General features: G+C 39.5%; 1 protein-coding gene across 3 annotated transcripts in view; it reads left to right on the top strand.

Moving 5' to 3' along the window:
• The window catches only part of KIF24 (kinesin family member 24), a 70,791-nt gene that overhangs the window by 18,711 nt on the left and 40,024 nt on the right, over positions 1-12,056 (top strand). For all 3 annotated transcript variants that reach the window (XM_017542957.2, XM_017542956.2, XM_017542955.2), the window contains one exon: positions 4,085-4,274. In XM_017542957.2, the coding sequence (XP_017398446.1) occupies positions 4,085-4,274 (190 nt within the window). The remainder of the gene's footprint in view (positions 1-4,084; positions 4,275-12,056) is intronic.

The raw sequence follows: 12,056 nt of genomic DNA, 5'->3' as shown, positions 1-12,056 counted from the left end.
TCTCTCTCTCTCTCTCTCATTCTCTTGCCTCAAAACCCAGTGACTGCTAGGGAGAAAAAAAGCTGGTATGCTAGCAATTCATCTTAGTCAGCTGAGATCTTACATTAGTGAAATAAATCCTTTAATGCTAAAATCAAATTGTTAACACTTTCCCCCTCTTTCAAACCTGCATTGTTCTTCTTTTTCTTTGGTTACCAAAATTGTGTTTCACTGATATTAAGAGTAATCCACTGAGTCTTTCTATTGGTACTAAATTATTAGGCCACTGTAAAACCAACCCAATCACTTTAACAGCCTTATTGATTGCTGATCAGTGCACGATCTATTGGGTCTCTGTGGGAGATATTTATTTTGAAAATGGACTAAATGACCAATTAGTTGTAATGCTATCTAGTTCCATGGCTACTTATAGCCATAGTAATAGCCCTATCCAATCACTGTCTACCTAAGACTTCCTTAATAATGCTTCTGTCACAGTAATTCCCTCAAGGGAGGCATCATCTTATCTTTTGTGTTTTTCTGTTATCCCCAAACACAATAACCTTACTTTTTTGTCATTACCACTGATCAATACTTATTGAATACCCATAGTTTCCATGGCACTTTCTCTGCTGTTTGAACTTTGGACCTTTGCTCTCATAGGTCCACGTACTTACCTGTCAATGCTATAATATAAAAACATTGGGAAGACTTCGTTTCCTTTTTTTCTTCCTCAAATAGAAAGAAGAAAAGGTAGGTTTATAGCACTGGGTGCTAAATATTGATTGGAGGTTCTTTGGGTTTTATTTTTAAATATATTTAGACATAATAGGTTTTTTGTTTTATTAAGTGTCCTGTCTTCAAATTTTGTTACTTATTAAATGTGATCTTATACATATAGTATGCTATCCTACCTAACCATTAAACTTTATATTAATATAATGAGTGAAAAAAACAAGGAAACAAGATATATTGCCTCATTCTAGTTTTTTGAAATTGGCATTGAACACAAGTTTAATATGGAAGCTAATGAATATGTCATAATACAAAGTGAGTAAGATTGGCCCACGAACACACAAGGAAGCTGTGGGTCAATAGTTTTTATCTGTCTGTCTGTCTGTCTGAGACAGGGTCTGGCTCCATTGCCCAGGCTGGAGTGCAGTGGTATGATCCTGGCTCACTGCTACCTCCATCTCCTGAGCTCAAGTGATCCTTCCACCTCAGCCTCCTGAGTATCTGGGACTACAGGTACACGCCACCATGCCTGGCTACTTTCTGTATTTTTTTGTAGAGATCAGATTTCGCCATGTTGCCCAGCTGGTCTTGAACTCCTGAGTTCAAGCAGCCTACCTGCCCTAGCCTCCCAAAGTGCTGGGATTACAGGCTTGAGCCACCGCGCCCGGCCTAGAAGACTCAGTTTTATGGTAAAAATATATTTAATAATTTGAAATAAATTTTACAACGTTTTGGAAAACATTTTGTTTGGTCTAGGAGAGCACAGAGCATATAATACTGTTTTCTTCTTTTAATTGTAAGAGGAATAGATTGTTCCTTGACTATGAAGTCAGATTGTTGCTATTCTGTTGGTTAAATCAGTGGTGAAGGAGTAAATATTTTCTTGAATATTATCTTTTTATTGAATGACACATAAAAATCTAAATTGGAATTACTTATAAATAAAAATACTATTTTACATTGTTTAACACCATCAAGGATAGAATGGATATTTTAGTTTAACCATTGCCATTTCATTTATTTTACTTTTTGTTTATTTTGTAGAGACAGGGTCTTGCTCTGTTGCCCAGGCTGAAGTCCAGTGCTCTGTTGCCCAGGCTGAAGTCCAGTGGTGCAGTCATAGCCCACTGCAGCCTCAAACTCCTGAGGTCAAGCTACGCAAGTAGCTAGGACTGCAGGTACACATCACTGTCCCCAGCTAATTTTTCAAATTTTTCTAGAGTTAGGGATCTCACTGTGTTACCCAGGCTGGTCTTGAAATCCTGGCCTCAAGTGATCCTCCCACTTCAGCCCCCCAAAGGACACAGATGAGAGCTACTCCACCCTGCCCAACTTAGAGCTTTTTAGAAGAACATGCATGTCTTTTTGCCCCTTGAACTTGAAAATGATGGGCCTTTTGTTCATATGAGTCATCGTAGAGCCCTGGACACTTCTAAAAAGTACTAAACATTTTCTGTCCTCTTCGATTAGCTTTATGTGATTAGGTTATTAATATCCAACAACTAAAGATTTTTAAAAAATTTTTTTAATTAGCCTTTTCTTTATTTTTCCACCTAACCAGTGTGCTAACAACTAAAGATTTTAACACAAAACCCTTATTAAAATGATGCATTAAGCAGGGCACAGTGGCTCACCCCTCTAATCCCAGCACTTTGGGAGGCCAATGAGGGTGGATCACCTTAGGAATTCAAGACCAACCTGGCCAACATGGAAAAACCCTGTCTCTGCTAAAAATACAAAAATTAGCTGGGCATCCTGGCAGGTACCTGTAATCCCAGCTATTTGAGAGGCTGAGGCAGGATAATCGCTTGAACCTGGGAGGTGGAGGTTGCAGTGAGCCAAGATTGCACCACTGCACTCCAGCCTGAGTGATACAGTGAGACTCTTGAAAGAAAAAAATATGCATTAAAATTTTTCATTTTCGATGAGCACAGTGGCTCATGCCTATAATCCTGGCATATTGGAAGGCCAAGGCAGGCAAGATTGCTTGAGCCCAGGAGTTTGAGGCCAGCCTGGGCAACATGGTGAGATACTGTCTCTACAAAAATTAGCCAGGTGTGGTGGCATGCACCTGTAGTTCAGCTACTATTGGCTGAAGTGGGAGGATGTCTTCAGCCCAGGAGGTTCAGGCTGCAGTAAGCTGTGCTCATACCACTGCACTCCAGCCTGGGTGACAGAGCAAGACCCTGTCTCAAAACAAAAAGTCCCTTTTCTTGTGAAAAATTAAACATATGCAAAATAAGAGAAAATAGAACTGTGAATTCTTATTTGTCCATCATCCAGTTTCTTTTCTTTTTTGAGACAGAGTCTTACTCTGTTGCCCAGGCTGGAATGCAGTGGCATGATCTCAGCTCACTGTAACCTCCACCTCCTGGGTTTAAGCGACCACTCCTGACAAAGTTTTTTATTTTTAGTAGAGATGGGATTTCACTGTGTTGGCCAGGTTGGTCTCGAACTCCTGACCTCAAGTGATCTGCCTGCCTCAGCCTCCCAAAGTTCTGGGATTACAGGCATGAGCCACCATGACCAACCCATCATCCAGTTTTAATGATTGTCAGGATTTTCCCATACTACCTCAAAATGGTACATTTCATTCATTCAGTCATTTATTCTTTGTTTATTCCACTTGCATTTTCATGCAGAAATGATGCTAAGTCCCTAAATTTTGGTTAAAAAAAATTGTTTTAAAACATTATATTAGAAAATTATTTGCTGTTTGTTTTTTTTTTTTAAGCCAATTCAGATCCCATAAAAAATAATTTTCCAGCCTGGGCCTGATGGCTCATTCCTGTAATCCCAGCATTTTGAGAGGCCAAGGCAGGAGGAATTGCTTGAGGCCATGAGTTCAGCCTAGGAAGATAGTGAGACCATCCCTACAAAAAATACAAAAATTAACTAGTTGTGGTGTTGTATGCCTATAGTCCCAGCTGCTCGGGAGGCTGAAGTACAATCACTTGAACCCAGAAGGTTGAGGTTGCAATGAGCTGGGGTTATGCCACTGCACTCCAGCCTGGGTGACAGAGTGAGGTCCTATCTTAAAAAAATATAATTTTTCAGCAGCCAGTTGGAGAGCTAAAGAAATAAGAATTGATGTAAAACAATTGTATAAAATAGTATCCTGTATAAGGTCTCTTAGGGGATTTTTGTTTGTCAGGTTTTTTTTTTCGGTGGTTCGGTTTTTTTTGGAGGGGAAGGGGCGAAGTAGGGTAGGGATGGAGAGAGAAGGACTTTCTCAGTGCTGACACTTTACTTTGTAATCTTAAGAAATATATTATGCCCAGCATACAGCAAAATGTACCAATACTTTGGCCTGCTAAGTAGTCTTGTCCTATTATTAAAAATTAAAAGCCTATTTATAAACATGTATCAGACAGAACACTTCAGAGAAACAGAATCCTTGGACTGAGATGGAGAAAATCAGAGTTTGTGTTCGAAAACGCCCCCTGGGCATGAGGGAGGTACGTCGTGGAGAAATTAATATTATTACTATAAAAGACAAAGAAACATTACTTGTACACGAGAAGAAAGAAGCAGTTGACCTCACTCAATATATTCTGCAGGTATGATGTTTTCCTTTTATGTTTGGAACTAATATTATCAAGTATTTTTTTTTTTTCTTTTTGTTTGAGTGGTGGCATATAAGTTTCTGTTAGAACACAGGAAATCAAGTTTCTGGTTTGGGTATTGACATTCATTCCTGTTGTGACACTGTATTAAGTCGTTGTTATCCAGGGCCTTCATTTTTTAAAAGGATGATGTAATAGAGGATACAAAAACAATTTCTCTTGTGCAATGGAGCTACATCATATATTAACCTGCTTTCTGTAAATTTAATTACACATATTCATCAAAAAAAAAAAGGAGGAATGAAGGAATAAAAATAATTTAATGAAATGGGGCCAGGTGTGGTGGCTCATGCCTATAATCCCAGCATTTTGGGAGGCCGAGGCAGAAGGATCACTTGAGCCCAAGAGCCTGAGACCAGCCTGGGCACCATAGCAAGACCCTGTCTCTCCAGAAAAAATTTTAAAACTAACCCAGCATGATGGCGTACCTGTAGTCTTAGCTACTCAGGAGACTGAGGTGGGAGGATCACTTGAGCCCAGGAGTTCTACTTTACAGTGAGCTATTAATGCACCACTGTACTCCAGCCTGGCGACAGTGGGAAGATCTGCCTGTAAAAGAATATAAAAATAAAAAAATAATTAGGTAGTTGTCAACAGGACCGGTCACTGAATATATGCCCCAGAGTGACTATGAGATGTTACACAGTTGATTTCCATTCTTACTTGCATCTCACAGTGTGAGCCTCTCACTCTGCTGAGTTTGAGTCTTGGGTTTAATGATGGACAATGCCTTTTTGGGCAACATGGCCTCCAGTTGCTAGCCACGTGCTTATTTTGATTCTCTGAAGACAGTATAAGCTGTCTTGGGCTTATACTTAATTGTTGGAAATTGGGCTCTGAGAAGGCCACTTTATATAGGGTAGAATGCAGTGGGTAAATAGAATCCAGGGATATAATTTCACATCTAACATATAAGGGTTTAAATAAAACACTGATAACTCAGACATGTAAAGAATGTTCACTGCCTGCTAGAATGATTATGAAAAGTCCAAGGAGAAAAAGTTTGGTATTGAAAGGAACTTATTCCAAGCTGAAGGTACCTTGCAATAATTCTTCAGTCTCATAAGGAAACCGCAAACTCCACAGATGGAAAGAATTATCATTTAGGTACTCCTAAAATTGTGAAACAATTGTGAGTAATCTAAAACCAGATAATCCATCAGATATTAAGATTTGAAAATGCATAGTTTATCTTACTCTGAATCTACTTACCTAAACGTTCATATTATATTTATTTATTCTCTCTCTCTCTCTCTCTCATTCTCTTGCCTCAAAACCCAGTGACTGCTAGGGAGAAAAAAAGCTGGTATGCTAGCAATTCATCTTAGTCAGCTGAGATCTTACATTAGTGAAATAAATCCTTTAATGCTAAAATCAAATTGTTAACACTTTCCCCCTCTTTCAAACCTGCATTGTTCTTCTTTTTCTTTGGTTACCAAAATTGTGTTTCACTGATATTAAGAGTAATCCACTGAGTCTTTCTATTGGTACTAAATTATTAGGCCACTGTAAAACCAACCCAATCACTTTAACAGCCTTATTGATTGCTGATCAGTGCACGATCTATTGGGTCTCTGTGGGAGATATTTATTTTGAAAATGGACTAAATGACCAATTAGTTGTAATGCTATCTAGTTCCATGGCCACTTATAGCCATAGTAATAGCCCTATCCAATCACTGTCTACCTAAGACTTCCTTAATAATGCTTCTGTCACAGTAATTCCCTCAAGGGAGGCATCATCTTATCTTTTGTGTTTTTCTGTTATCCCCAAACACAATAACCTTACTTTTTTGTCATTACCACTGATCAATACTTATTGAATACCCATAGTTTCCATGGCACTTTCTCTGCTGTTTGAACTTTGGACCTTTGCTCTCATAGGTCCACGTACTTACCTGTCAATGCTATAATATAAAAACATTGGGAAGACTTCGTTTCCTTTTTTTCTTCCTCAAATAGAAAGAAGAAAAGGTAGGTTTATAGCACTGGGTGCTAAATATTGATTGGAGGTTCTTTGGGTTTTATTTTTAAATATATTTAGACATAATAGGTTTTTTGTTTTATTAAGTGTCCTGTCTTCAAATTTTGTTACTTATTAAATGTGATCTTATACATATAGTATGCTATCCTACCTAACCATTAAACTTTATATTAATATAATGAGTGAAAAAAACAAGGAAACAAGATATATTGCCTCATTCTAGTTTTTTGAAATTGGCATTGAACACAAGTTTAATATGGAAGCTAATGAATATGTCATAATACAAAGTGAGTAAGATTGGCCCACGAACACACAAGGAAGCTGTGGGTCAATAGTTTTTATCTGTCTGTCTGTCTGTCTGAGACAGGGTCTGGCTCCATTGCCCAGGCTGGAGTGCAGTGGTATGATCCTGGCTCACTGCTACCTCCATCTCCTGAGCTCAAGTGATCCTTCCACCTCAGCCTCCTGAGTATCTGGGACTACAGGTACACGCCACCATGCCTGGCTACTTTCTGTATTTTTTTGTAGAGATCAGATTTCGCCATGTTGCCCAGCTGGTCTTGAACTCCTGAGTTCAAGCAGCCTACCTGCCCTAGCCTCCCAAAGTGTTGGGATTACAGGCGTGAGCCACCAGGCATGAGCCACCACACCTGGCCTGACCAATCTTATTTATTTATTTATTTATTTATTTATTTATTTTTCCCATTTATTTATTTTATTGCATTTTAGGTTTTGGCTGACCAATCTTATTTATAAATATAAGTACAAAAGTCTACATAAGACATTGGCAAGTTAGTTTCAGTACTTTATGCTGGGAATGCAAGTATAATGCAAGTTCAGTATTAGGAAATCTATTAACTGTGATAGGCACTATCAAAGCATCTGTTTAAAAATGCAACAACCATACTTGATTTTTAAAATACTATTAGTAAAAATGCAAATAGAAGGATAGTTGCTAAATATACACATACTCTTTTACTTAAAATCCTTTAAGACTCTTTATTGTACTTAGAATAAAATTTTAAAGCTTTAACAAGCCTCTACATGGCCTGGGCCCTGCTTGCCTGCACGACAAGTTTCTTAAAGAAAAAATAGAAGCTGGGTGTGGTAGCTCATGCCTAGAATCCCAGCATTTTGGGAGGCCAAAGCAGGAGGATCCCTTGAGCCTAGGGGTTCAAGACCAGCCTAGGCAACATGGTGAAACCCTATCTCTATAAAATTTTTTTTTTTTAATTAGCTGGTGGCCAAGTGCAGTGGCTCATACCTGTAATCTCAGCACTTTGGGAGGATAAGGCGGGCGGATCACTTGAAGTGAGGAGTTCAAGATCAGCCTAGCCAACATGGTGAAACTCCATCTCTTTTAAAAATAGAAAATTAGGCCAGGTGCGGTGGCTCATTCCTGTAATCCCAGGACTTTAGGAGGCCAAGGCTGGTGGATCATGAGGTCAGAAGTTCGAGACCAGCCTGACCAACATGGTGAAACCCCGTCTCTACTAAAAATACAAAAATTATCGAGGCATGGTGGCACGTACCTATAATCCCAGCTACTCAGGAGGCTGAGGCAGGAGAATTGCTTGAATCCAGGAGGTGAGATCATGCCACTGCATTCCAGCCTGGACAACAGAGCAAGACTGTGTCTTAAAAAAAAATTAGCTGGGTGTGGTGGCACAAACCTGTAATCCCAGCTACTAAGGAGGCTGAGGCAGGAGAATCACTTGAACCTGGGAGGCAGAGGTTACAGTGAGCTGAGATCACACTGCTGCACTGCAGCCTGGGTGACAGAGTGACACTCTGTCTCACAAAAAAAAAATTGTGCCAAGCCTGGTGACATGTGCCTGTAGTCTCAGCTACTTGGGAGGCTCAGGTGGGAGGATCACTTGAGCCTGGAAAGTTGAGGCTATAGTGAGCTGTGATCATGCCATTGCACTCCAGCCTGGGTGACAGATTAAGACGCTGTCTTAAAAATAATAAAATATATATGTGTGTATGTGTATATATATATATATATATATATATATATATATATATATACACACACACATAGAAAAGAGATTATACTGTAATACATCTCAAAAAGTTGGCTGGGTGCAGTGGCTCACCCCTGTAATCCTAGCACTTTGGGAGGCCGAGGCGAGTGGATCATTAGGTTAGGAGTTGAAGACCAGCCTGGCCAAGATGGTGAGACCCTGCCTCTACTAAAAATTAAAAAAAAAAAAAAAAATTACCAGGCACAGTGGCAGGTGCCTTTAATCCCAGCTACTCGGGAGGCTGAGGCAGGAGAATTGCTTGAACCTTGGCGGCAGAGGTTGCAGTGAGTTGAGATTGTGCCACTGCCTTCCAGCCTGGGCCACACAGTGAGACTCTGTCTCAAAAAAAAAAAAAAAAGTTAACAGTGGCTGAACAGCAAGATTTAAGAATGATTTTATTTCCTTCTCTATTCTCTGTTTTCCATTGTTTCTCTATTCTCTATATTGTGTTCTGTGTTGTAATTTTTTTTTTTTCTGAGGCAGGGTCTTGTTTTGTTGCCTAAGCCGGAATGCAATGACATGATAATGGCTTACTGCAACCTTGACCTCCTGGGCTCAAGCAATCCTCCCACCTCAACCTTCTAGGTAGGTGGGACCACAGGCATCTGCCACCACTCTCAGTTAATATGTATTTTTTTGTAGAGACAAGGTGTTGCCATGTTGCCCACGCTGGTCTCCAACTCCTGGGCTCAAGCACTCCTCCTGACTTGGCTTCCCAAAGTGCTGGGATTATAAACATGAGCCACTGCACCTGGCCTGTATTGTAATTTTTAAAATATTTCAGGCCTGGAGTGGTGGCTCATGCCTGTAATCCCAGCATTTTGGGAGGCCGAGGTGGGCGGATCATGAGGTCAGGAGTTCGAGACCAGCCTGACCAACATGGTGAAACACTGTCTCTACTAAAAATACAAAAAGTAGCTGGGCGTAGTAGTGGGCACCTGTAATCCCAGCTACTCAGGAGGCTGTGGCAGGAAAATCACTTGAACCCGGGAGGCAGAGGTTTCAGTGAGCTGAGACCGCACCATTGCACTCCAGCCTGGGCGAGAGAGCGAAACTCCGTCTCAAAAAATATATATATATATATATTTATATGTGCCTATATATATGGGCCTATATATATATATATAGGCCCATATATATATATATATAGTTCATATTTGTCCAGGCACTGGAACTCACGCCTGTAATCCAGCACTTTGGGATGTCAAGGCAGGTGGATTGCCTGAGTTTAGGAGTTTGAAACCAAATAAATAAGTAAATTCCATATTTAAAAAATTTTCCACAGTCAGCTGTGTGACTTTTATATGAAAAACTAAAAATCTTTGAATAGGATAGATTCACCTATTTCAAAATCAAAAGATACAAAAGTGTAAAATAATAGTGTCCCGTTAATCCTGTTTCCTCCATAAAGGCAACTGGGGTTACCTATTCTAAGTGTGTCTTTCCAGAGATATTCTATAATTACGTGTTACTTTTATTGATTTTTTTTTTGAGACAGGGTCTCATTCTGTTGCTCAGGCTGGAGTACAGTGGTGCAATCATGGTGCACTGCAGCCTCAACCTCCTGGGCTCAAGCAGTCCTCCCACCTCAACCTCCCTAGTAGTTGGGATTATAGGCACACACCACCATGCCGGGCTAATTTTTGTATTTTTTGTGGAGACTGGGTTTCTCCATGTTGCCTAGGCTGGTCTCAAACTCCTGGATTCAAGTGTTCTACCATCCTTGGCCTTTCAAAGTGCTGGGATTACAAGCATGAGTCACCATGCCCAGCCCACGTGTTACTTTAAAATCTGAAGGGAAAAAAAAAAAACCCTATTTAAAAAATAAACTGCATTTTTGGAGGCTGAGGCAGACAGATCACTTGGGACCAGAAATTATGGCCAACATAGCGAAACTCCATCTCTACTAAAAATAAAAAATAAATTAGCTGGCCATGGTGACTGCGTGCCTGTAGTCCCAGCTATTCAGGAAAATGAGGCACAAGAATCACTTGAAGCTGGGAGGTGGAGGTTGCAGTGACCTGAGATCATGCCACTGCACTCCAGCCTGTGCGACAAAGGGAGACTCTGTCTCAAAATAAATAAACAAACAAACTGGAACTTTGATTCTGTCAAGGTTAGTGAGGTCAATGTAGGTGTTACTCCAGCCTCGTTGATAAAGTGTGATCAAATTAAAGTGTGTGTGATGCAAAGGACTTTATGAATTGTGTATATATGTTAACTGTAATAATCTTGTATGTTTACATATCTTTCATGAAAGATATTCACAAAAGTACTGGGAAACCAACATCTAAACCTTATTGGAAGGAAAGATACTAATTCCCTTAATCAATAAATGCTTTCTAAGGTCTTTACTCAAAAGCTAAAGCTATTCATGAGCACTTGTAGAAGGAGAGGCAGAATTGCCATATACTGACGGTAATAAAAGGAAACAAAAAAAAATGTATTCCTACTTTAGTTGTGGGTTTTTTCTTATTTTTATGAGAAATGCCGAATATATCCACATCTTTAGGTAACTATAGATATAGTAGGTTTCTTTGCTTTTGATTTCATACTTAACTATAAAAACCTGTGGTGATATTTGAGCAATGAATTAATGTCTCCTTGCCTGGAGACCATGTATGAGATAGGTATAAATAATGTTCATTAAAACCAGAGTTTAGTCCGAGCACAGTGGCTCACACCTATAATCCCAGCACTTTGGGAGGCTAAGGCAGGCAGATCACCTGAGGTCAGGAGTTCTGAGACCAGCCTGGCCAACATGGTGAAACCCCATCTCTATTAAAAATACAAAAAAATTAGCTGGGCATTGTGGTGGGTACTATAATCCCAACTACTTGGGAGGCTGAGGCAGGAGAATTGCTTGAACCAGGGAGGGGGAGGTTGTAGTGAGCCAAGATTGCGCCACGGCACTCCAACATGGGCAACAGAGCGAGATTCCATCTCAAAAAAACAAACAAATAAATAAATAATAAAAGTATATATATATTGTTCTTATATACATATAGTTGGGCTACCAACATGGTATAAGAATGTATATATGTATGTAATTGTACCTACCAACATGGTAAGCCTCTAAATTATGGAAATAATTAAGATGCTTAATTAATGTTTTTCAGACCCAACATAATTGGTCTTTTATCTCTTTTTTTTTTAATTACCATGATTTTTCATTTGGAAATCATCTTGGACCCCTTTCTCTCCCCAGCATCCCACCTCTGGTCAGTTATCAAATTTCTTCTGTATCCATCTCTTTATTTCCATGGTTATCACGTAATTTAGACCCTTTTTACCTCATCATTGAATTACTAGTGTCTCTGTTCTCAAACCATTCATAGTGTGAAGCCAGATTAATCTTCCAGTAAAATGACTGAGATCATCCTTCTTGCCTGTAAAGTTAGTTTTTCATTGTTTCCCTACTGTTTACTGAATTAAATATGAGCATTCCGCCCCCTGGTTAAGACTGGTGTCCCAAGACCCCCTGCAACACAGTCATAACTCATTATTCTAGTATTGTTTCATTTTTCTTTTCTTTTCTTTTTTTTTAAAATCTCTTTATTCCAGGTTGTCAACCCAACCCCCAGCGCAGTTCCAGGCCTTCAGAGAGGAGGTGGCTGTCCTGAGAAGCATAGGGGCGTAGGGCATGTGAACATTCTGCTCTTTCTTTTCTTCTCTTTTTCTTTTTATTTCTTTTTTTTTTTTTTTT

This window comes from Cebus imitator, unplaced genomic scaffold (assembly GCF_001604975.1).
Source record: "Cebus imitator isolate Cc_AM_T3 unplaced genomic scaffold, Cebus_imitator-1.0 Scaffold149, whole genome shotgun sequence".
Classification (NCBI taxonomy): Eukaryota; Metazoa; Chordata; class Mammalia; order Primates; family Cebidae; genus Cebus; species Cebus imitator.
This window is presented reverse-complemented; position numbering and strand designations above follow the sequence as displayed.